The 26,874-nt window shown below is 44.8% G+C and overlaps 1 protein-coding gene and 1 long non-coding RNA gene across 4 annotated transcripts in view; one reads left to right on the top strand and one right to left on the bottom strand.

Annotated features, from left to right (window-relative positions):
* ARHGEF40 (Rho guanine nucleotide exchange factor 40) overlaps nucleotides 1-26,874 on the bottom strand; it is a 309,810-nt gene that overhangs the window by 202,559 nt on the left and 80,377 nt on the right. For all 3 annotated transcript variants that reach the window (XM_069239054.1, XM_069239053.1, XM_069239052.1), the window contains exons 2-4: nucleotides 16,254-16,451; nucleotides 12,907-14,998; nucleotides 11,773-11,976 (exon numbers count right to left, since the gene is read on the bottom strand). In XM_069239054.1, coding sequence (XP_069095155.1) covers nucleotides 11,773-11,976; nucleotides 12,907-14,998; nucleotides 16,254-16,451 — 2,494 coding nt within the window. The remainder of the gene's footprint in view (nucleotides 1-11,772; nucleotides 11,977-12,906; nucleotides 14,999-16,253; nucleotides 16,452-26,874) is intronic.
* Nucleotides 1-26,874, top strand: part of LOC138300126 (uncharacterized) — a 204,260-nt gene that overhangs the window by 128,777 nt on the left and 48,609 nt on the right. The gene's annotated exons all lie outside the window — the stretch shown is intronic.

Here is a 26,874-nt window from a genome sequence, read left to right on the forward strand (position 1 = left end):
TGCAGCTGTGAGAAAGGTTATGTGCACATATCTTTAATTTTTTTTAACTAAAAAGCTTTAATTCCAACAACAGGTTAGCATGATCGTAGCATGACAGCAAAGTAAAACAAATGAACCTGCAAGGGTGATTAATAAAGAGCCTCAGCCTTCCATTAAGGCAAACCGGGAAGACTTCCTAAACAAAAAAGTAACAAACTAGCACGTAAGATGTCTTTATGTCTGTAACAAAATTATATAACATCCACTGAGTCTGAATTACGAACTACACGTAATGTTCTTCTGCAGTCCACCAAAAGAACTATTTGAGCACCATTGGGTTTGTTTAATATTGCACCACCATGAGAGGGCAGTTGGTGTCAACCAGCTACAGTCACATGCTAACAAACATTTTTGTCTGTACCATCGAAGGGGAGAGGACTTACTACCCTTACCCATGTAAAAGTTCTGCATTCTTCTTCAACTGTGTTTTCTTTTTACATGATTTACAGTGCAGTATGTGGTTGGTGTGTGTGTGTCATAAGGAGACTAAGCAGGATAGATGAGATCTGCACAAAACAGATGTCTTCTTCACGCTGCCTTTGACAAACCTTCGATGTGACAGATGCAAGTCTTTTTTCCTCTAGCTCCATACTCTGAAACTGTAGCTTTCATGTGGCCTGAAGAGGAACACAGTTCATCCCACACTACTCCACTTCGCCCTGGCACTACATCTGAAACGTCCCATCTTAACTTTCTGAGTTGTGGTTGTAGCTGTCATGTATATCTGGGATCAATCCACAAACTAATTTGAAAATTGGAACAAGCTCTTTTTTTTGCTTACAGTAGAAGCACAGGAAAGACGGAAAACATGGGAGATATTTTCCGCCATAACTGGAGGCGTGTTTTAACATACAAATAAAGCTGGCCTTTTAGTTCCCAGCTGCAACCACTATTTTCAAAGCTGAATTCCAGGGTCTGGCTCTGGACAGTCATCTCCTATCATTTCCTAGATGGCACGGGCAGAATCCCAGGACCAACCAAACACTGTACCAAGTTCAAAATTCATAGTCCTGATCAATTAGTGCTGGACATCTCTTCTCAGGAATTTCCATTAGGGGTGGAGGGACTCGATGCAAACACTCAGATATTGTAGGAGACACAAGAGAGGCTGTATTAGGCCTCAAACAAGTTAGCCATGATGTGTGGGAGTAAGTTGTTTTAGCTAGATCTGAAAGGAGAGCTACTTAGGCAGTAGACACATCATTCATGAGTACTGGTAAAAAGGCCTCTACATCTGCCGTAAAGGTCTGTTGCCATCAAACATCGTTCTTCCCATAACCTGATGATGAGACAATAGCCTCCATTCACTATGGGTGGAGGTATACTTTGGAAGTACCTCCTGTCCAGCAGAGGCTAGTACTCTGTTGGGTAAATAATGAAAAGATACAGGGAGCATCTCCAAGTGATGGCTGTGGATAACCATGACTGACCAAAGTCATAATGACCCGACAAGAAGAAGCAAGTATTCTCTGACTAAAATACACTGCTCTGCAATACCAACATAGGCCGGCAGTTCCTCAAAAATCTCAGTTTGTATCATTGGTGGATCATAGTTACATCTCCAACGTGTTTCTATTCTCATTTACTTCTGTTTTGCTGTGGCCAAGGCATTCTTAAGCCATTTGTTAACGTTCTATCAAATAGACAACCAACAGGAATACTGAGCCAATGCAGCCAAGAATAAGGCAGATAAATCATCAAGTAAAGAATCAAGTAGTAGCATCTCTGGTTTTGAGTTGGCAAGACCAATACACTGATGCTGAATTAGAACTACCTTGTCAAGAGATTCCAGGCGTGATTTACCACTGATCTCGGAGGAGGTGTTTACTCAGAGGTGGCAGAGTGAGATCACAGAATCATATAAAGGAGTCAACTGTCTCGCTAAAGTGGGAGATGCCCTTGACTGTCTATATAAAGTAGACGATGGTCATGACCTTCTTCCTGTGTTTTTGTTTTTTTTATAAGGATGATACGCCAGATAGGAAAATGCCCTGGAATCTGCCAAGGGTCTCGCAGGACCCTCTGCCAATTATCTGTCACACACTCTGATCCATTACAGATAATTGGCATATTCTTCTGCAAAGGAAGGCATTTCGGTTGAAGTAGTTGGTACAGTGGGTGTTTGCAAACTTTGTGACTGCCTTTGGTAAACGTTATAAACTTCCAAAAATGCCCTACTGTTTTTTAATCAAGGGAGGAAAAATACACAAAGTTTTGTGGGGAAAATGGCAAATTGGTCGTATTTGACTTTTCCCAACAACGTTTTTGCTTAAAAAAAAGAATCATGCAAAAACAGGAGAACTTTACCAGAGCCGTAATTGAATTCAAAATTAATCATTTCTCAATTTTAATGAAAATGCTACATTATGAATATAACCTTGTAACGCCAAAACATATATAGTTTTGCTTTCTCCTCTCTGAGCCTGACTTGAGCTACTGCAGAACATCTGGCTATTTTCATTTCATGCATTTTTAGTAATGTTAAACGTTTAAGTGGTAGAGATCGACACCCCACAAACTTGTTTAGGAGGAGCTGGTTGACAAACATCTTCTGCTATGTAAGAGGTTCATTTGTTTGAAGAATATCCCCAGACCTGCACATCTGAAATTAAGGACTGTTAATTAGGTAGTAAATGCATTCAATTCATGACCAGACAATCAAAGCTTTGTCTCTGAGATAAATTTCAGCCAAGCTCCCAATGCTTTTCTGCGCAGTGAAGTTTTGCAATGTTGCTGATGTCAAAGCTCCAGATTTTAACAGTAGGCTTTTTATGCGAGAAAAGTTTTGTTTCTATGCCACTAGACGAACAAAGACCATATCTTCTTCTGGATGCCACCCACTTTTACCTGAAAGAGACTCATTATCTTCTCAAAGTTCGCCTATCTCAGAAGGTATCTGGTCTAAACTTTGTAATGTCATTATCTAGACCATACTGGTGGCAGATAAAAGGCCATCCCTTCAGTGCCTCTGAGGACACAGTATCGTTTTTTAAATATGCAACCTCAGTATACCCTATGTATGTCTTGAAGGGTTATCGCAGGTCAGCTCATTTATGTGAAGTTTCTAGGGATTTCCAAGTTGCGCAAGAGAAGTGAAAAGAAATGCCATAATATTTCTGATGCCCCTGCATGTTTTAATGTGCTTTAGAGACACATATTTGATGTTTAAAACCTATACCTTAAGTTAAGATGTTGTCAACTGGTTTATTTTTTTTAAAAATGTTTTTAAGGGAAGAATGCACAGCTTTCTAAAATATCTGAAGCTAAGTGCAGGTTTACAATAGCCCTTTTCTGTAAAAGATCATGAAATATGGGTGATTTGGCTATCTAGTAGTTAAGACGCAATTGGCAGACAGATTGTAGACTTGCTACAGCTTATTTCTGCACACAGGGCACTAATGCAGTAAGTAGTGTAAATGCTCTGTGCTCTTTTGTCTCCCTCTCTGTTTTGCATGCCTAGGTTTGCTGCTGTCAGTGAACCTCTTCTCCCTGGCCAGGTGCCCTGAGAAGGTTCAGCTGAATGCTGGCTTTGTACTGTCCATGGCTGACGGTGAAGTATGTGTGGGGCCAAAGCTGTGATCTTCAAGCCCTATATGTAATCCTTTTACTAAGACATGGCTTCTTGCATGGATGAAGCTTCTCAGTTGGACACAGAACTTGATGGTTAGAGAACCATCTCTGTGATGACATATCCAAGGGTGAGTTGGAGATATTTACCTATTTTTTTTAGAGAGATACTCTAGAGATGTGGTGGATATCTCCACGTGTGCAGGAGAACATCGAAATAATGTGGGAGATATATGTGGGGGAACTAGGGGCCTATCCGGAACATGGGAAAGACTATGAAGACTTAGGAAATATTTCTAGTTGTACAGGAAAGATCTCTGGGGTGTGGGAAACATCTCTGGTATTACATGAGACATATCTATGAAGTGCAGAGGATGTCTGAGGAGAAGAAGACATTTGGGCAGGATGCCAGTGGTGAAATGAGAGATCTCGGAGTGGTGTGGGACATATTTCTTGCAGACAGAAACATGTCTCAAGGGAGACGGCCCAGAAGTATTGCTCCTGGAGTTACATCTGAGGTATAGGAGATCTCTCTGAGTTTAGGGTAGATACTATGTTGGTATAGGAAGCATTTCTTCGAGTACAGGAAAGAACTCTGCTGACAGGGGCAGTAATTCTGGAGGTACAAGACACATCCATGGGCTGTACAGAATGCCCAGGGAGAGGGACACATCTGGGGCAGACACCAGTGGATGTGTGGGAGATCTACTGACAGTATGGGAGATGCCTTTTGAAGAGTGGGAGGTGTCACTGGGTGGGGAGATCAATAGCTCCCACTTCCAGGCACAGTATAGCGATCTCTATGGATATTGAGAAATTCTGAAGGGCCTCTTAAGATAATTCCAGAGGTCTGAGATATCAATGGGGTTAGTTAAATGCCTCTGGAGCCACAAACAATGTCTCTGTATTGCGTAAGGTTCCATGGGGCCAGACATATCTCTAGGGCATTTCAATCTGCCCTTGAAGAACACAGTCCCTTCTTTAAATAAGCTTCCAATCAACATACAACTTCAGTAAGTGATATTTACTTGTCTAGGAATGAATTGATTGGCTATGAATTATAGAACGCACACATTACCATTAATTATTTTGGAAAATGCATTCTGCATGCACATAAAGGGATATCAACGCAGAAAGGTGAATATGGTGGGTATTCATACTCTCGTGTTGGTAGGAGTCAGAGCACATAAATTCATTTTTGTGAATTGAGAATATATGATGTGAACATTTTCTGCCTAAGTTTAACTTCAATAACTCTTGATGGGGTCATGTCTTGGCCAATATAACAGGATTGGATAAAGCAGCCTTATCCAAGAGGGGAGGAGACCAGACGCATGCCTTTCTACGGTGCCCATGACAAATCTGGGAATGTGCACTGATCCTCGCCGGTAGACTAATCATGCCTGCACCTTTGATACTGAAACATGCTTCGGATTATTGACCAAGTAGAGGTCTAGATTCCTTCTATATGGGTCTATATGGATGTAGTATATGTGGGTAGCAAAACGGGTATGATAAAACAAATCTGTATGAGCAAAGCAGATGATGTATCTGCAGTGTTCCAGAAGGCATTACGTCTCATGTTTAGTGTTCTGTACTATAAATTGTTATATATATATATGTATTACTGATTCATCATTAAATAGACTTTTGTCAGTTTTCCTTATCTACTTCGATGAAAATAATGATAATGATACAAACATTTCATAGAAATGAAACGATTTGACCTAGCTATAGAGCACTTGAAATACCTGCAGAGGTGGGGATAATGAAAATGTCACTTACCCAGTGTACATCTGTTCGTGGCATCAGTCGCTGTAGATTCGCATGTTTTGCATAGCTCGCCATCTGGTGTTGGGCCGGAGTGTTACAAGTTGTTTTTCTTCGAAGAAGTCTTTCGAGTCACGGGACCGAGTGACTCCTCCTTTTGTCTCCATTGCGCATGGGCGTCGACTCCATCTTCGATTGTTTTTCCCCGCAGAGGGTGAGGTAGGAGTTGAATTGTAGTAATAGTGCCCATGCAATGGAGTGACTAAGTATGTACCTATTTAAGGTTGAGATGATACATATACAAATAGTTGAAGGTAACTTCCAAACTGCTACAGGCTCCCGGGGAGGCGGGTGGGCACATGCGAATCTACAGTGACTGATGCCACGAACAGATGTACACTGGGTAAGTGACATTTTCAGTTCGATGGCATCTGTCGCTGTAGATACGCATGTTTTGCATAGACTAGTAAGCAGTTATCTCCCCAAAAGCGGTGGCTCAGCCTGTAGGAGTGGAAGTAGTTTGAAATAATGTTCTTAATACGGCTTGACCTACTGTGGCTTGTTGTGTGGATAACACGTCTACACAGTAGTGCTTGGTGAATGTGTGAGGCGTAGACCATGTGGCTGCCTTACATATTTCTTGCATTGGGATGTTTCCTAGAAAGGCCATGGTAGCACCTTTCTTTCTTGTTGAGTGTGCCCTTGGTGTAATGGGCAGCTGTCGTTTAGCTTTAAGGTAGCAGATTTGGATGCATTTAACTATCCATCTGGCTATACCTTGTTTTGATATTGGGTTTCCTGCATGAGGTTTTTGAAATGCAATAAATAGTTGTTTAGTCTTTCTGATGTTCTTTGTCCTGTCAAGGTAATACATTAATGCTCTTTTGACATCTAATGTATGTAGTGCCCTTTCAGCTACGGTATCTGGCTGTGGAAAGAACACTGGAAGTTCCACTGTTTGATTTAGATGGAACGGTGAAATAACCTTTGGCAAAAATTTAGGATTAGTCCTTAGGACGACCTTATTCTTGTGTAGTTGTATAAAAGGTTCTTGTATTGTAAACGCCTGAATCTCGCTTACTCTTCTTAGGGAAGTAATGGCGATGAGAAATGCAACCTTCCAGGTTAGGAACTGTATTTCGCAGGAGTGCATGGGTTCAAAAGGTGGACCCATAAGTCTAGTTAGGACAACATTTAGGTTCCATGAAGGAACAGGTGGTGTTCTTGGTGGTATAATTCTCCTAAGGCCCTCCATGAATGCTTTAATGACTGGTATCTTATATAGGGAAGTTGAATAGGTAGTCTGCAGGTATGCAGATATTGCTGCAAGGTGTATTTTAATGGAAGAGAAAGCCAGGTTAGATTTTTGTAAGTGAAGCAAGTAACCCACTACATGTTCTGGAGTTGTGTGTAATGGTTGTATTTGATTAATATGGCAGTAGCAAACAAACCTCTTCCATTTACTTGCATAGCAGTGCCTGGTGGATGGCCTTCTGGCTTGCTTTATGACTTCCATACATTCTTGGGTAAGTTGTAAGTGCCCAAATTCTAGGATTTCAGGAGCCAGATTGCTAGATTCAGCGATGCTGGATCTGGGTGTCTGATGTTTTGGTTGTGTTGTGTCAACAGATCTGGCCTGTTGGGCAATTTGATGTAGGGTACTACTGATAGGTCTAGCAGCGTTGTGTACCAGGGTTGCCTTGCCCAAGTTGGTGCTATTAATATGAGTTTGAGTTTGTTTTGACTGAGTTTGTTTACCAGGTAAGGAAGGAGAGGGAGAGGAGGAAAAGCGTAAGCAAATATCCCTGACCAGTTCATCCATAGGGCATTGCCTTGGGACTGTTTGTGTGGGTATCTGGATGCGAAGTTTTGGCATTTTGCGTTCTCCTTCGTCGCAAACAAGTCTATTTGAGGTGTTCCCCAGAGTTTGAAATAAGTGTTCAGAATTTGGGGGTGAATTTCCCATTCGTGGACCTGTTGGTGATCTAGAGAGAGATTGTCTGCGAGTTGATTTTGGATCCCTGGTATAAATTGTGCTATTAGGCGAATTTGGTTGTGAATTGCCCAACGCCAAATTTTTTGTGCTAGCAGGCTTAACTGCGTGGAGTGCGTCCCCCCTTGCTTGTTTAGATAATACATTGTTGTCATGTTGTCTGTCTTGACGAGAATGTATTTGTGAACTATTATTGGTTGGAAAGCTTTTAGTGCTTGAAAAACTGCTAGAAGTTCTAGGTGATTTATATGCAGTTTTGTTTGATGTACGTTCCATTGTCCTTGTATGCTGTGTTGATCGAGGTGTGCTCCCCACCCTGTCATGGAAGCATCTGTTGTTATTACGTATTGTGGCACTGGGTCTTGGAAAGGCCGCCCTTTGTTTAAATTTATGTTGTTCCACCACAGAAGCGAGAGGTAATTTTGGCGGTCTATTAACACCAGATCTAGAAGATGACCCTGTGCTTGAGACCACTGTGATGCTAGGCACTGTTGTAAGGGCCTCATGTGCAGTCTTGCGTTTGGGACAATGGCTATGCATGAAGACATCATGCCTAGGAGTTGTAATATCATCTTTGCTTGTATCTTTTGTGTTGGATACATGCGTTGTATGATGGTGTTGAAATTTTGAATTCTTTGGGGACTTGGAGTGGCTACTCCTTTTGTTGTGTCTATTATGGCTCCTAGGTATTGTTGTACCTTGCACGGCAGAATGTTGGATTTCGTGAAGTTGACGGTGAACCCTAGTTTGAAGAGGGTTTGTATGATCTGATTTGTGTGATTTGAGCACTCTATTAACGAATGGGCCTTGATTAGCCAGTCGTCTAGATATGGGAACACATGTATTTGCTGCCTTCTGATGTGTGCAGCGACTACCGCTAGACATTTGGTAAAGACTCTTGGTGCGGTTGTTAATCCGAAAGGCAGTACCTTGAATTGGTAATGTATTCCTTTGAATACAAACCTTAGGTATTTCCTGTGCGATGGGTGTATTGGTATATGGAAATACGCGTCCTTGAGGTCTAAAGTTGTCATGTAGTCGTGTAGTTTTAGCAATGGTAATACTTCTTGTAGTGTGACCATGTGAAAGTGGTCTGATTTGATGAATGTGTTCACTATTCTGAGGTCTAGGATTGGTCTCAGCGTTTTGTCCTTCTTTGGTATCAGAAAGTACAGTGAGTAAACTCCTGTGTTTATTTGTGTGTTTGGCACTAATTCGATTGCATTCTTTTGCAATAGTGCCTGCACTTCTATCTCCAGGAGATTGGAATGATGTTTTGTCAAATTTTGTGCTGTTGGTGGTATGTTTGGAGGGAATTGTAGAAATTCTATGCAATAACCATGTTGGATAATTGCTAGAACCCAAGTGTCTGTAGTGATTTCCTCCCATGCTTTGTAATAATGACTTATTCTTCCCCCCACTGGTGTTGTGTGGAGGGGGTGAGTGACATGTGAGTCACTGCTTAGTAGTAGGGGTTTTGGGGCTTTGAAATTTTCCTCTATTCCTAGGGAATTGCCCTCCTCTATATTGTCCCCGAAAACCTCCTCTGTACTGTCCCTGGTAACTGGACGGTGTTGCCTGTGAGGTGCTGGCTTGTGTGCTCTGACCCCGAAACCCCCCTCTAAAGGGTGTTTTACGGAATGTGCTGTAATTCCCTCTGCTCTGCGGGGAGTATAGTGCGCCCATGGCTTTAGCGGTGTCCGTGTCTTTTTTGAGTTTCTCAATCGCTGTGTCCACTTCTGGACCGAACAGTTCTTTTTCGTTAAAAGGCATATTGAGAACTGCTTGCTGAATCTCTGGTTTAAATCCAGACGTTCGGAGCCATGCATGCCTTCTGATAGTTACAGATGTATTAATTGTCCGTGCAGCTGTATCTGCAGCGTCCATGGAGGAGCGGATTTGGTTGTTGGAAATGGTCTGTCCCTCCTCAACCACTTGTTTTGCCCTATTTTGTAGGTCCTTGGGCAGATGGTCAATGAGATGTTGCATCTCATCCCAATGGGCTCTGTCATAGCGCGCAAGTAGTGCCTGGGAGTTAGCGATGCGCCACTGGTTTGCAGCTTGTGCTGCGACTCTCTTACCAGCTGCATCGACCTTGCGGCTTTCTTTATCTGGGGGTGGTGCATCCCCAGATGTGTGGGAGTTGGCCCTTTTCCTAGCTGCTCCTACAACGACAGAGTCTGGTGGCAGCTGTGTAGTGATGAAAGCCGGGTCTGTAGGAGGCGCCTTATACTTTTTTTCCACTCTTGGTGTGATTGCCCTACTTTTGACCGGCTCCTTAAAGATTTCTTTTGCGTGCCGGAGCATACCAGGGAGCATAGGCAGGCTTTGGTAGGAGCTGTGGGTGGAGGAGAGTGTGTTGAATAAAAAGTCATCCTCGACCTGTTCTGAGTGGAGGCTTACATTGTGAAATTGTGCTGCTCTAGCCACCACTTGAGAATACGCAGTGCTGTCCTCTGGTGGAGATGGCTTCGTAGGGTATGCCTCCGGACTGTTATCTGACACTGGGGCGTCGTATAAGTCCCATGCGTCTTGATCTTGGTCACCCTGGCTCATGGTGGTGTGAGCTGGGGAATGTGATGGAGTTTGTGCTGGTGAGACGTTAATCACAGGTGGAGGAGAGGGTGGTGGGGTAACTTTTTTCACCACTTTTGTTTGTGGTGTTTGTTCAGTTTGGAACTCCAATCTTCTCTTTCTTCTAATAGGGGGAAGGGTGCTTATTTTTCCTGTCCCCTGCTGTATGAAAATACGCTTTTGCGTATGGTCTACATCAGTTGAGTGTAGCTCTTCCTCAAACCTATGCTTTTGCATTTGGGAGGTTAGCGAGTGCTCTTCTGTATAAGAGCCTGAAACTGGGTCGGTTGCAGTTTGTTTTGGCACCGAAACCCTGTCTGCATCTTTTTTCGGCTCCGAGGTGACTTTTTTCTTTTTCGGGGCCCGAAACCTCTCGGCGTCGATCTTCTTCGGTGCCGCTGTCTCGGCGTCGAGCCGTGGCTACACCGGTATCTCGGTGTCGATGCTTGTCTATAGCACTTTCTCGGTCCCGAGAAGGCTGCGTGCCGGTGTCTCGACCGGAGTCGGACGATCTCGGCACTGTTTGGGCCTTTTTCGGTGCCGACGGTCGGTCACCGAATTTATGGGTCGAGCCATGGCCTGGTGGCAGTGGCGTCCCCTGGGCCTTGTAAATCTTCTTCTGAGTGGTTTTCGACGTCTTACTCACGGTTTGTGTATCGTCGAATCCTTCGGAGTCCGATTCTTGGATCGAAAAGGTTCCCTCCTCTTCTTGTTCCTCGAACTCCCGGTGGGCTGTCGGCGCGGACGCCATCTGAAGTCTTCTGGCTCGACGGTCTCGGAGTGTTTTTCGGGACCGGAACGCACGACAGGCCTCGCAGGTGTCTTCACTGTGCTCAGGTGACAGGCACAGGTTGCAGACCAAGTGTTGGTCTGTATAGGGGTATTTATTGTGGCATTTGGGACAGAAACGGAACGGGGTCCGTTCCATCGGCGTTCTTCTGCACGCGGTCGGGCCGACCAGGCCCCGACGGGGGATCGAAAAAATTACCCCGAAGGGCACCGGAGCTCTTCGATCTTAGACGCGGTGTTGAATCTAACTACGCCGATCCCGAACGCAACAATACCGACGAAAATCTTCCGAAATTAGCTATCTTTCCGTTCCGAAACTCGGAGCGACAGGAACACGTCCGAACCCGATGGCGGAAAAAAAACAATCGAAGATGGAGTCGACGCCCATGCGCAATGGAGACAAAAGGAGGAGTCACTCGGTCCCGTGACTCGAAAGACTTCTTCGAAGAAAAACAACTTGTAACACTCCGGCCCAACACCAGATGGCGAGCTATGCAAAACATGCGTATCTACAGCGACAGATGCCATCGAACCTTGTGTTTTGGAAATGGAACTATCTGTGAGAAATATGTCTGTGGTGTGGGAGGGCTTTGGAGACACCTCTGGGGAGAAGGACCCTCCCCTAACAGGTACAAGTGTTTTAGACAAGAAAAGATATTTCAGCAGGGTTAGAGGACTTAGACATCTATGGGGACAAGGAGTGTCTGTGAAATGTCTGATTATCTGGAAGAACCTTCCGAGTTAGTGGTGTTGTAAGAGATATGTCTAGGTTAAAAAATAACTTTCAGTGTGTGGGATATTTCAGGAGGAAGGATTATTTATGAATGGGTGAAACATATCCCAAAGGGCAGCCGGAAGTTCTCTCTAGTTTGAAAAAATAAATGCCTGCATGTCGAGTGAAGGTCGTGTGGGTGGAGAGTTCTGAGGAACTGGATGGAAAACAACTGTTCTAGAGCAACAATGTCTCTTTTGGAGGGATGTTCCTTAGAAAGATGTCCTTTGTGAGAGATTTCTCTCAGGGCACATCAGCCTCTACTCACCAGTAAGCGAGAAGACCCCGGACTGCAAAATGTCCCAGTTCACTTCCTGTCTGCTGGCTTCGCCTTCAGGAAGAGCTGTTTTCCGACGGGGAAGAGACAGGGGCTTTTCTGTTTCCATAGGAGCAGATCTCAATGATGAGGGCTCCTCCAACTGGTTGGAGAGGTCAGCGGAGGATGCAGAAATGCAACTTTCTAGAACATCAGCTGTAAAGGACACAAGAGATTGAGAATCCCTACCATAATCACCCCTGCAGTGCTCCCTTTCACTAAGCGTGCACTTGCCACTGGAAGAAACAGGTGCTATCCCAAGTCCTACCTCATCCCATAACACATCATCCTTACCTACCGTTGTCCTTGCCAATGTCATTACCACTACCTACCATTGTACTTAGCAACCTTTTTCCCTAGGCTGCCATTGTCCTTCCACTGTCATTATCGTTGTCATTACTTATTTCCTAATTGATTATCCTTGTCATAGTCTTTACCTCCCATTATCAAAAGGACTGTCAGTACCATTGTCCTTGCTCGTATTCTACCTTACTATCTTTGCTAATGCTTTCTATTGTGCTTCCACATGCACTTACGCATGAAATAACCCATTCCCTTCCCATTTCTTGTAGTCTGGAAAATTGAGCATAGAATATCATCACAATATCATGACCAAAATATCGAAAATCAAAATATCGAAAATCAAAATATCTTACATGTGAGTGCATATAAGTAAATATAGATTAACTATTCCTAACTCCACATCTACGTACCTTGAAAAGATATATATCATCAGGTTACATATATGTGGAATTAGGAATAGAAACTCTGTACATACATACTTGCTGATATTTGGTCCTCGATATTTTGGTAATGATATTGTGGCCACTCGATATTCCATTTTCCATATCTACATCTTTTTTCAAATCTTTTTGGCTAGCCGTTTCATAAAATATTTATTTGCAAATGCTGAGCACCATTCAATACAGAGCAACGCATCAAGCACTCCTCCAACTCGCTGCCTGTAATGTCTAGCAATCTCCACTACTTAGCAACATTTCACCCTTTCAACTTGTGGGCCATCACCCCTTGAAATTGTCTCAGGGCCCAGGTGCAAAGGGCTTACTGATGGCTTCCCTCTCATACCTTGGCTTCCTAATGTTGGTTGTTCATCACTGGTTCCCTCCTCTTCCCTGGCCATGAGATCTTGACTTCCTTCAACACGCTCGACTTCCGATCCTGTCTCATCAAGTGCTTCTTCTGACTGCGACCCAGGCTCGGTGCCATCAGAGGGCCTCTCCAGATCCACACTCTTTACTAGTTCCTGCTTTTCCAGACTCACTAGTCCCTCCACAGGAACATCCTTGGCAATGGAAACAACCACACATGACTTTTGCTCGCCTGGCTTTCTGGAACCAACTTTTGCACCTCCCTTTTTTCGTTTCCTCTTTCCCTTACCATGCTTCTTGGTGGGAAGGTGACCTGCACACCCTTGGTGGCCAGGCTTTCCTGCATGCACAGCTTCTTGATCCATGGGATTTTTAATTGACTTGGCAGGCTCTTGGTCAGTTGGCTTGCTCTGGTCTTCAGTGACCTCACTACGGTCCATCTGTCCTCTTGTTAAGGAGGTCACTCTGCTGTCCTCATTGGAGTGAAACGCTGTGTTGCCCTCCTTGCTTTGTACCCCCACAGAAATGTCTTCCATTACAGTTTCATCTGCTGCTGTACTTAGAATAGGTGGATTCAAAATGGGTGTTGGAGACTCTAGGGATCTTGGAGATGTTGAAGGCAGTCTGGAAAATGGGGTGTCATCTAACTGGTTGGTGGAGCAATCCCCTTGTAGTGTGGTCTCTGGTGTCAGGCACAGCAGTGGGCTCTGGGTATACTTTGTGGATGGCGCTCCTGCCCCACTCTCCTGTGAGTTGAACTTGCCATCTATAGAAATGTATTTAGATGGTGATAACTGGTCGTCTTTGTGACTGTGCTCCAACATGACACCAGGAGAAAATGTGCCCCCTTGTGGAAATGCACCTATGCAGTTTCCCTCTGTGAACACATTTCTGGTTTTGGGAATATATTCTGAGGACAGGGGTCTGGTGGGAAGATAGTCTGACTCCCCACTAGAAGCCTTGCAAGAGTCTGCCTCCCAACACACTGTCTTTGTTTCAACATCAAGGACAACGGCTGATGGAGTCTTTGGTGTAATAAGAAATGCATGTTGCTTCTCAGCAGGGGAGAGAGGCCTCTCCATGACCCCCATATTAGTTCTAGCATGTGCCCCAACACTGGCTTCAGGTGTGATTTCCTGGGCACCATCCACATGCCTTTGCCGTTCCTCACCTGACTTATGACTTGGCCCTGTAGTAACTCCAACATGGCCAGAATTGCTTTGCACACTGCCAGCAATGCTACCTTCCCATGTCCGGTGGCCTCGGTTCTTGCCGGGGACAGCTTCTTCCTTTGGTACCTTTTGGTGCATCCAGGCACGGTGCCGCTTGTTTCTGCCCTTGCCATGCCCCTTTCGAACAGGCAATGTCTTGGTCTTGGAGATGCCATTTGCCTCAAGGTACCGCTGCCTGGAGTCCACACCAGAATCTGGAGAGATACTGAGGTCCAAAAGCTCCACGTACTCACCCTCAATACTCTCTGTGAAGGGGCTGCAGATGTCTGTAATGTCTCCCACAACTGCTCCAGTGGGATCAACACCAACTTTGACCAGTCCCCCATGCGGATCTTTGACATCTGTGCTGGAGTTTCGTCCATCCCCTGGGCTGCGGTCCCCTAAAATTTCAGAGAAATGCTCACCAGAAGTTAGTATGCTCCCTTGGGATATGGGATCCAAGGGGCACTTTTTACCCACAATAAATCCGTCTTTGTGCACAAACTGAGGATAAACTATATCAGACCAGGGCACCCGAAGGACCCGCTCCCCAGAAGCCAGAAGGCAGTTTTCCAGTCGGCTAGCATAACGGTCCTTATTAATGCCGTTGAGCCACTCCACAGTGAAGATAAAGGCATAGGAGTCCTCAGGCACCAGCACCTCCTGAACGCTGCGGCCATCTTGGGACAGACACTTAAGAGCCAGCCGTGGAGAACATTCAAGGTAGGGAAGGACCTGCAGGTAGAAGTCTCCAGGCTTCAGGCACTGCCAAGGCAGGGAGGAGAGCTGCACCACCACCTTGTCGTGAAGACATAAGGGCCAGCCTTCATGGCAGAAGAGGAAGCCGCTGTACTGGGACTGCAAGATAAGACAGAAGAGAAGTTTAAGAAGGAAACAGGGACAAAGAAGAGAGTTAGGAAACATAAGAGGGATAAGGACTGCACAAATCTCTATCAGCACCATTTACTATTTATAGTTACACAGGTGGTGTATTCGGGTGGTCAATCTGCATCTTTTCTGTGGCATTCCCTCTGGGGAGAACGCCTTGTGATTCACTGGACCCTCCTGAGTTTGTATTTCATTAGGCTGCCAGTATGGCAACAGACATTCAGGTTTCTGGCGCAAGTGCACATACCAGCATGAATGAGCAGGACCGCCAGAAGCATGAGGGGAGGGGGGCAGTCTACTGGTATGTGGCGAATGAATAGGAACATACAACTAAAGAACCGATCTCTTATCTAGAAGACTTTGGCGATGCCAGTAAGGCAGTACTGCAAGGCAGGGGTAAGGAATAGGGCCTGTTTTACTCGGGAGACCCGTCCTCCAAGCAGTTCCTTATTTGTGGACACCTGCCTCCTCACAGAATGCTCTATTTGTTTTACTTTTGTAGGCACTAAACGTGGCAAGGGAGAATTCCCATTGAAAATGTATTCTTTTAAAAACCACCTCCAACACTTTGCAAATCGGCTCACTCCTCCCAATCCCACTTACCCTCCCAGAGAATTTTGTGCAGGTTTCTGTAGCTCCTGAGGAGAAGGTGCTAACTAGGGACTATAGTGGCAAACAGCATCTGCCAACATGCTCTCGTCTGAGTGATGTGTACCTAACTATATGAGAGAGCTCCGGCACCTAGACACACATTATGAGCCCAGTGGGTAGAAGAGTGGGTATGGGGGGCACCAGAGTACGTCGACAACTTCCTTGGTAAGTTTTTTTCCTCACAGTATTTTAGAAAGTTAACTAATTTCTTGATGCAGAGGCTCAGGCTGCACTATGAGGAAAGCAGGATACTCTAACCCTGTCATACTGATCGAGGAAGATAACAGTCCCTCTCACCCTCTGCCTACTGACATTTCTAGGACGGTCTAGATATTTGTATCCTCTGTTGTGTATATTTCCCACTATCATTAGTAATATTGTGTGTGTTGTGTCTAGTTTTAGTCGTATGTGTGTGAATAAACTATGTATTTGTAGACTTTAAAAAAATATATATAATTTGCTAGCTGTGCTGAGTCAAGCCAGTTTACCAGGGAAAAAGAACCCTAGGCTACAACGAACACTGACAAGTGCAGTTACACGATATGTGCCCATTCAGCCAATCATCATCACTTACGCATGCCTCCTGCTGGATCTTCTGCAGAATATGCTTGGCTGGCACCAGAAACTCAATGGCGTATCTGAGTGCATCCTCGCCATAGGTGCGTTCCACCACCGCGAACACCTGGCACAGCAGCGTGGGGCCAGTGGCCGTGAATGGTGGGTAGAGGGCTGACAGGGTGTTCTGCACGCAGTCTTCTACTGGCTCTGAACTCTGTGAAGAGAGGAAGAAAGAGAGGATGAAAGAACGGCTGAGACCTGGGAGGACTTGAGCAGGGGGGCCACGGGCAATGGAAGGAATAAGACACAAACTGTATAAAGTACGCCGCTAGGTCTCAACTCTTGATGGACACCTATGTTGTCTGTGCAGTGTGTATTGTTATTTTTTCTCTGAGAGTAAGGCCTTGCTCCAGGGGCAGGGGCATGTGGTTGTCAAATTGCCCTCTTTACCCCCTTTTTATGACTATGGGCCTGATTTAGACTTTAGTGGAGATGGGTAGTCTGTTATAACGGGAGCAGAGCACCCTCTTTACCAAAGCGAAGTTCTGCCTGCCCCATTTAGAGGCGGGCAGACCTTCAATATGCAGACAGTGGAGACAGAGTAGTCTCTGCTGCCTTCATACACCTCCTATGTAGTAAGGGTAATCAGAGATTTGGCTACGTGTTCGCCTGCCCCATTTAGAGTGGGTGAAATCATGGTCAGTTTTCACTGTCTGTCACGACCGGGTAAAACCTGGTAGTAAGAGGCAGTGAAAACTCCAAAATACCCCCCAAGGAAGTCAATGGTTGTTTTAGTTTTCCCAAAAAATCTTGCTTTGGGATTTTATTTTTGAAAATATTTTTTTTTGTAAAGTTTGATGAACGACTCTCTCATGTTGCCCGTCCACCATGGCCACAGTATTTAATTCATCCTCCAAAGTATAAATCAGGTCCTACCTTTCTTGTAGAATCAACAGAGAGGTAAAGTACGGGTGCAAGGAGGAATCTGAGTCAAGGAGGGAAAAGTTAAGGCAAAATCATGCACTGACAGCGTTACCTTTTCATCCTCATTGCTGGGCCTATGGGCCAATAGAACAATCAGGAAGGGCTCAATGGGCTGGTCTGACAGATCAGTATGGGGGCCATTTTTTTGCCGTTTCTGGGCCTGCTTTATGACCAGGTGGACTGGCTTTTACTGTCGTTTCCTCTGACATTACCAGAAATTTTGCATGCAGCAAACACAAAGGCATGCAGTTTCTCCCTGCAAAATAGCTATAGAGCTTGTCTTTACAAATTCAAGACTGGCCCAATTTGCCACTTTTTTAGCTATCTGCCCGAGTCTATTTTTTTTATCCCAGTCCGACCCAGGTCGTCCAAGTACTTGATAAATGCAGGTGTGAGGTCGCCCCTTTTCAAGTATACGTTTACTCTTTCCATTCCCAAAAGACCTATCCCTTTTACAATGTAAAGGGTATTATACCATTACTCCAGTTCCACATTTTCCATCCTAGTAATTACGGTCCCACCATCAACATTATTCAAGAGATTTTAGTTGGGAGCTTAGATACAAAGGGATGTGCTAATTACATAATTTCCTTTACACTGTAAATGGGGCTGTGTTTTTTTGTGAATGTAAAGAGAAGAAGAATGCTTCAGAAGGGACGCCGTAAGTGAGGTGGGGCTTTACCACTGCTGTTAGTAGTGGGTCAAGGAATGTGGAAATGGAGTAATGAAGAGTAATAGTAAGTTACTCAGACATTACGTCCATTGAGGGTATCTTGCATTAGAAAGCGCAAGTGCCACAGATCTTGAGTCGTATAACACAAAGTGATTTCCCTCTGTGAATCTGGAAGGGGGGGGGCTCTAAAAATGTCACTTCATTTTGTCAAATTATGCAAAAACTGTTGGGCCTCGTGGCTCAAAATCCTGACATTAATATCAGTCTACATGATCCTTTACTGTCAAGCACAACTTTTTTCTTATTGTGTAACTACTCCTTTCATTAAGAACTTTGTTCCCGCTGTTTTTTTTTAGTTTTTCATAGTAGTTAACAAAACAAAAACTCATGTATGTCATTTTTATACAGAAATATGTAGTCTTGTAAGCTCTTTGCCGCTGCTGCAAACTCTTAACCAGGAGCTATCCCCTTGATGTTCAGCTTCCCCTCTGTTCTCCATCTAACGAAGTAGCCCTCCTCTTAATCCACGTTCCTGCACACTTCCTCTCTGACGTTAAAAGTCAGTAAAACCCTGCTTCATACAATTCAAATATCCACTAACTTGCCCGAGATCCACCACTATTTTTTATTTAACGGCCCTCACACTGGGTGCCCCGTCCAATCCAGTTTCTGTGTCAGCGACTGTTGGCGTCCCCCCCAGTCAGAACTGTGCCCCTTAACGGACAGATTAAAAATGCCTGAGCCTCGGTTAAGGAATTAATCTTGTTGCTGTCGAAAAATATGAAAAAGAAATGTTCTGCACTTCAGTATATTCCCGAATTAACTCTACCACTTCGTCACGTAACAGTCTTCACTGAAAGAGAGACTCTCACCTCTGAAGATGTCAATCCCCTTGCTCCCGCTAAAAATGGGATAGGCATTAACAAAGCAAACAGGTCTCGTTTTGCCAACGTTGAGCAGGCAAAGCGAAAGGCTTCGCCAAAGCCTGGTCGGCCTTATTAAAAGTACAGAAAGCAGTGAAAACATTGCTCTCTATACTTTCAAGATGGCCACTGAGCTGTGTGACGCAACATGTATTGCATCGGCATGTGTTTCAAGTGCGTTGCAGTGATGTGACAATGCAGTACGCGTTATGTCACTCTACACAGCGGCCATCTTGAAAGTATAGAAAGTAATGTTTTTGGTATGTTCTGTATTTGAAAGATAGGTGGTCGCTGCTACTGGGTTTGCAAATGCCAGCGGAGTGTAAAAGCTTCTGGCATTCGCATAACCTACAGTGGCTACCAGGATGAAGAGGAGCAACACAAGATAGCCCAGCAGGACTACATCTACGCACTGGTGCTGAAACAATTATCAGAGTGGGGGTGCTACCATCAAAGTTGCATTACTGAACTCATAGGGATTGCAAAAATCCAAGCCCCACACAAAGAAGAAGTGCAGCAAATGAGCCACGCCCATTCAGCAGGAGAGTGGTAAGGGTGTGTAGCTGGTGGTGCATTTTGGAGCACACTGTTGCAAATATATTACTAATGCACGGTGTGGTATCAAATTGTCATTTACATTTGGCACAGTCTTCATGGAAACGGGCACTAAATTTGCGAAGATATACGTTTTACTATACAGCGCACAAATGAGAATGTGTGTAAATCAGGTGTCAGCAAATATTTGTCATTTATGCACCAGCCAAGTAAAGTGTCTTCATTTGTTTTGATCCTATTAAAATCTTTGTTTTCAGCACACCTCTTAATTACAAAAAAGCACTTCATTTGTGCTTTCCTACCGGCTGGTAAATTTGAGATAACTGTACTGTTAAATTATAGGTATTTAATTGCGTTTGATAAAATAAAAAGACATTCTGTAGTCTCTCTTTCACGCTAGTATGATTGTCAAATAGTTCATTTAAAAAAATCCTCTCACTATGAAATCAGAGAAAGAAAACTAAACACCTATTCCAAAGTTAAAATAATAAGCACCAATTTATCAAACATAGCCAGACATTTAACCTCCATCTTTGAAAGCACAAAAAAAAGTAAGAAGTTAAAAACAAAATTTAAAGGCATCTTCATTATTCATTCACCTTTGGAGCCGCAGCATGATTATTTTGGGGATGCTGCAGTACCACCTTACCCCCAGCACCCCTACTTCCAGCACCTATGATCTAAGTCATCACTAAGGGCATCATCCTACGCCAGAAAGACAGGGGTGAGTTGGGGGAGCAAATTAAAACACTGAAAAACAAGACATGCCTTCCACATGGAAAGCTAAAAAAGTAAAGATATAAACATTGTAGTTCTATGACGTGTAGCTAATCAAAAGCAAGGACAATCAAGCTCTTTAGGGGAGGGACAATCAGAGAATGGGGAGGTAAGTCACCAACAAAAAGCAGAAAATTGAGATTGGCAAGAATGACATCTTATGAGAAAAGTCTGATTCTGTGTTGTATACTATGCTGACTTCGGCAGACAGCTGAAGCTGCCTGTAGCAAGACCACAAAAACACTAGGTTACAAAGCTTTGCCTCCTCACAGGTGTAATTATCCCTCATTTTGTTTCTCCGTACTGAGGTGACGTGCTGGAAAGGTAGTCTCCTCATGATCCGGTCCTCTAACATTTAAGCTATTCATCTGCCTATACTTTCCAGAAGTAGTTTTATTTATCTGTTTCGCTTCTGTAAGCAATGCACACAAATGTATCCCAGTATGTGAGGACAGAATAATGTGTTATTTTTAACCTCAGTCCTTGAATATTTGGAGGAAGATCTATTTTTAGGAGCATAGCTTTACTCGCAGCAAGAAGAGGGATTGGTAATATGGGTGTAGGAAGCTGGCCTGGTATGTGGTGGGTACCTATGGTACTTAAGGTCCAGGTATCCCCTCTCAGTGAAGTGTAGGCAGTGTCTAGAAGCTAGGCTCTCTAGCGGGAGCTGTGGCTGAGCAGGCTTATCTAGGAGACATGCGAAGCTCATGCAATACCACTACAGTCACACAGTACTTACACACAAGAAAGAAAACACTTTTTTGGTTAGAAAACAGAGTAAAATAGCAATAAGCAATAACCATATACTAGGAAAGTGGAATGCGAACACAGTACCCCCACCTAGGTAAGTAAATCGTGTAGAGGGGAGCTCCGAGTACTAGGAAACCACAAATGTAAGTAACGGAGTACCCCCCACCGACCAGGAATGCAGGATTAAAACACTGGATTTTCCCCAAACCACTCCATAGGATGAAAAGAAGGAAAAGAAGACACCCAGAACAGCCGGCAAGAAATCAGCAATAGATTACTGAAGATGGAAATCTGTGGAGAGAGGGGACCAAGTCCAGAAATGTCTGTGGAGTCCAGGGGGAGTAGGAGATACTACCCACCTAGAGGGACCTTTTGAAGTTGGTCGACGAAGAAGGAAGACAGGTCTGCACTGCAGCACAGAAGCTGGAGAAGAGTTCCTGAGGCATGGAGAAGGTGTCCCACGCTGGAAGCTGGATTGCAGATGGGTGTCGGTGAAGGATTTTCACCAACAAGCCTTGGCAAAGGCAAATTCGCGGCTGGAGGAAAAGAGGTGCTGCAGGGGATGAGCAAGGCCCGGGAGGACCCTAACCTGGAGGGGGAGTCACAGGCGACCCTCTGCATCACAGAAGACCCACAGGAGCAGAGGCAGCACCCACAAGTTTCCAAAGGACAGAGACACAGAAGTCGCTGAAGCAGCCCATGCAGCACCACAGAAGTTACTCTATGTTGTCGGAGGGCCGCGCAGAGGTCAAGGAGTTGCAGGAGGGAGTGCTGGGGGCTGGAGTTATACGTTGCCTGAAGTTCCCTGTGGAGGTGAAGCAAACAAGCCTTGGCAGATGCATGGGGGTGCTGTCTTGCGTGGAGTGGAAAGGACTTACCACCACCAAAGCGCAATAGCTGGTAGAGAGAACCAGGGGGAACTCTCCGGACCACCACCCGTGATGCAGGATCCACATCACTCAGGAGGAGGGGAGATCCACGCAGCCAGCCGCCGATGCAGCCAGGTACCTGCGGATGCAGGGGAGTGATGCCTTCACCCCAAGGGAGATTCCTTCTTCTTCTTTTGCAGGCTGAAGAGTAGGAGTCTTCTGAGGATGCACGGTCAGGGAAATGTTGCAAAGCTGACAGGAAGTCTGGATACAATGTTGCAGAAAAGTCATCCTCGTGGATCTGCAGCTTGTAGGTTCCTGAAAGGTCCAGTCGCGGTTCAGAAGGCCAGAAGTCGAAGCAGAGGTTGCAGAGAAGGTCAGCTGGAATCTTGCAAGCCCAATCTGAGGAACCACCCCAGAGGAAGACCCTATATAGCCCAAAGAGGGGGCTTGGTCACCTAGGAGAGGGTGCCTCTGATGTCACCTGCCTGGCCTGGCCACTCAGATGCTCCCAGAGTTCTCTGCCAACCTTGGAATCAAGATGGCAGAACCCAGGGACCCTCTGGAGGAGCTCTGAGCACCACCCATAAGGTGGAGATGGACAGGGGACTGGTCACTCCCCTTTCCATTGTTCAGTTTCACGCCAGAGCAGGGACTGGGGGTCCCAGAACCGGTGTCAACTGGTTTATGCGAGGAGGGCACCAAATGTGCCCTTCAAAGCATTGCCAGTGGCTTGGGGAGGATACCCCTCCCAAGCCTGTAACACCTATTTCCAAACTGAGAGGGTGTAACTCCCCTCTACCAAAGGAAATCCTGGTTCTGCCTTCCTTGGCTTGAGCTTCTCAAGCAACAGGAGGGCAGAAACCTGTCTGAGGGGTGGCAGCAGGTGGGCTGCCCGGAAAACCCTGTGAGACTGGTGGTAGTAATGCTTGGGGTCCTCTAAGGAGCCCCCAGAGTGCATGGAATCATACTTCCAATACTTATAATAGTATTGGTGTATGATTCTGACATTTTGGTACCAGCTTCAGAGTTACCATTTTGTAGCTGGACATAGGTAATGAACAATGTCCATTTCAAACATTAAATGGTGTCCCCGCACTCACAAAGTCCAGTAAAATGGGGCTGGAGTTCGTGGGGGAACCTCTGCTAGTGCAGGGGTGCCCTCACACACAGGTACCTGCACCCTGCCCTCTGGGCTGGGAGGCCTAAGGGTGACTTACAGTGACGTGGTGTAGTGACCTTTAGTGAGAACAGGTGCATGCACCCGTTTCATGCAGGCTGCAATGGCAGGCCTGCAGAACCCTTTGTGTGGGCTCCCTATGCTGGAGTGATGGGTGTCAGAATAGCTGCTGCAGCCCATAGGGATCCACTGGAACCCTAATGGCTTAGGTACCTATTTACCATATACTAGGGACTTACATGGGGGGACCAGTATGCCAATTGTGGGAAGAAAAAAGTACAATTTAGAGGAGGGAGCAAAACTACTTGGGTCCTGGTTAGCAGGAACCCAGTAGACACAGTCAAACACAGTCAAACATACTGACAACAGGCAGACAATGAGGGTAACCATGCCAAGAAAGAGGGCACTTTCCTACAATGGGCATGTTGGAAGACATGCATACTATATGTTTTTATGGACAGCAAAGGTTTTGGGGTCATTGACAGATAGGGAGCTTCAAAAGATAGAAGATGGGTAAGATGGCTCAGGAAGTTGAACACTCTTCTTAACATCTGCTGTGATCTTCATGTCACAAGCTTGAATCCCAGCAAGGCCAAGTCAATCTTCCATTCTTCCAAGGTTGGTAAAATTAGAGCACAGCAAAAATGCAGCACTTAATTTATGGGAGTTAAATTGGAATATACCATAAGCATGTCTTTGCTTGTCTCTTTACTGTCCAACCCAAGCCATTGTGTTACTAGTGATAGAGACCAATGATGAGGCTTACCTAAGCCTCACGGTATGCATGCAGGTTTAATTTAAGATCAACAGCATCTGTCATCAAGGCCTTCTGGAACTACTTCAGATTTGCAAGGCCCACTTTGTACGTAGGTGGCCTGGTACATGGCGGTGTGTGCCATTACTGGATCGGCATGTGCTCTAAGAGACGTTACTACAGCTCCTACAACAATTGAGAAACAAAAAAGGGCAGTCTGATGCACTCATTTGAAACGTGTCAACCTCATATGGGCTAAGTAGGACTAGAGTCAGATGGTCCTGTTCCAAATAACGCAGAGGCAGAAATTCTGTTTGACAGGAAATGCATAATTTTCAAGGAAGAGCACAATGATGTGTTGTTGGCGTGGCTCCGTTCACGGGCAGATAGAAGACAGGTAAATGCATGCTGCTAACCTGACAATGTATGAGCAGCGACATGTCAGTTCAGGGTGGCCAGTACCAGGACAAGGTAAACAAATGGATGGATTTCAGTAAAGGCACCACTGTAGGCACTAAAATAATACATACTCATGCACCAGATCTAGGGACTATGAAAACCACAACTCCTTTACCTTTTGATGTCCCTATGGCATTCTGCTTTTGAGCAACATACGGGGAAGAATCCCACTTCGACGATACCAAAAGTTGATTCACAAGAACCAGAACCTGCATCCAGGATCAGAGGACCAGAAATAATACACCTAAATGGCCACTGCTCTGTTAAAGCTTTGAGAGAACCTTGAGGGAAGGGACATGCAAGTAGTCCCATGTTCGAAGGCTGTAGAAAGTGGGTTCTCTTAGTCCAGTGTGTAAGAACAATTCAAGATTGCCACTGATGATTGAGCACTTGGAATCCTGAATTTAGGAAGCTTATATGGCACAGCTAATATTAGTGGATTCCCAGGACCTCGACCGTGCTCAAGAACACAGACTGCACTTTTATCCCCAAGGCCAGAGAGCAGCAAACTCTATGTCTCACATTACTTATGACCATCTCCAGGAGGGGAGCTTGCAGCAGGATCAGTAATTTGAACATGGCGTCAGGTTTGAGTAAGTCTACTAAAGTCAGACAATGGCCTACATGATTTGTGCTTCATCTACTGTTTCTGAAACAGAAGCTCTTCGGGCTCAGCTTGAGGAATAACATCACAGAGGCAGCCAAAGTCAGGAATAGCTGAATTCCACCACAGCCAAAGCAAAGTTCTCTTTGTTAGGCAGAATTTCCCTCTTCAAAGAGCCAAAGAGGGTTCTTCAACATAAATACCCATCTTACAGCAACCTCCTGGTGCCAAAGTCCTGACTGTGCCTCACAGACCTAGTAAGACACCATTGGGAGGAAGCTTTTTCACATAATGGAAAGCTTGGTGTTAGATACTATAAAAGCAGGATAGTGGCTTGATTTCTCTGTGGCTTAAGAACAACCTATATTTATTGCTCCTCTTTACGATCCAAGCTGAAAAGGTGAGACATTTAAAAACCCAGAAAAGAAGGCCACTGGTGCTCAACCCTTTAAGGAGAGTCAGGGTTTACTCAATTCTATTTGCCGTATTGATGAAAAGGGCCTTTGACCAGTTCTGGTCTTGAAACCGGTGATCAGATAAAGGATATCTAAACACACACTAACCACAATGCTTAATCCCTTTGTACCAATAACACTAATAACAAGAACGCTACCAAAGATGACAAGGAATGGGCATCAGTAATCCGGGTGGTTGCCAATCGGCCTTGGTCGTCATGGTATGCCCGCAAGCTTCAGGTGACGGTGTCTCCACTTTGAACATTACTGTCCCCTCCGCCCTTCTCCTTTTGTCAGACTAATCCAGCAGTGAGGCCCCATCATCATCCCACGGTGTGGAGATTGAATGCTTAGTGCTCAAGTAGAAGAGCCTTTCAAGGGTGGCGCGGTCTGTCTGTCTGCATTGCAGTCATATGGCAGGCCTTGCAATCAAGAAGGCTGTTTATAAGGGCTTGCATCGCAGGTTAGGTTATCAGTGCCATCTATTGGAGCTTTTGAAAGAGGATTTTCTTCAACCACAGAGGGTGATAAATGTGGCGTTACGAGTAGCCTAGAGGGTTTGCTATACTCTAGCCCTTTGCCCTATGTCTCTTCCACGGTTTTGATATTCAACACACCCAGAAGTTAATTCCTGTATTTTTCTGGGACCTCTACCAGTCACCTAGTTAGAGCCATTGGAAGAGGATGCAGAAAATAGTTTAACACTCAATATGCTTTTCTTAAAGGAAGCTAGAAGCTTTCGGGAACTGGGGACTCTAAGGTGATTATAGTGGCAGAGACCAAAGCAAAAAAAGATCTTGAACATTATCATTTGTCTCTCACTCTTGTGATTTGAAACCCTTGGTCCACATCTTTAGTCGGCGGATGAAAGTAGGATTTCTGTGTCCTATTAGCAAGCACAGATGGACATCCAGCTGGAAATCGGGCCGCTCCGCCTGAGGCTCTGTACGCTTATGGGCTGGAGGAAGTGGAGCATCATTACCACAGGATATGTGTAAGGCACTTCGATGAGCCTGTCCAAGCATCTTCACGTTGGCGTCAATTCACCAAAATGCCAGGGTCAGCGGAAGTGACATCACACATCTTTAACCTTAATGACAACACAGGCAGTGACATGATATGACCTTTGACGCTCAGTCTTCCTAGAAATCTATGCCACATGCTCCTAATCCTGATTTCATCACAATAATTGATATTGCTGAAGTTGCATATAGATGCACAATTAATATAAAAATACACAAATGTCTGTTTTAGATATCACCTGTATTAGGGTGCTGATGTGATATGGAAGGAGATCATTAATCTATTCTATTAGTATTACATGAAACATTATGTGTTCACTTGAAGAGAATATCGTGCCACAAAACAAACAACAGCATTGGGAACCTAATTTTTTAGACCACAAACTGCCATGATTTATTAGTTCCCATACTGTGTACTGGAATGTAAAATTTGTGGATAGATCATAGGGAGAGAAAAAAAAGATTTAAATAAAATAATAGCAGGTATGTCCTCAAGTATTAATTGAGGTAGCCCACATACTGAATATGTACTAAATTATTGGCATAAATTATCCCTTACTGTTAATATATTTTGATTTAAGATCCTTTGTAAGGCCCAATCACTTACATGAAGCACGGAGATGGATTTTATT

Source organism: Pleurodeles waltl, chromosome 6 (genome assembly GCF_031143425.1).
Source record: "Pleurodeles waltl isolate 20211129_DDA chromosome 6, aPleWal1.hap1.20221129, whole genome shotgun sequence".
Taxonomy (NCBI): domain Eukaryota; kingdom Metazoa; phylum Chordata; class Amphibia; order Caudata; family Salamandridae; genus Pleurodeles; species Pleurodeles waltl.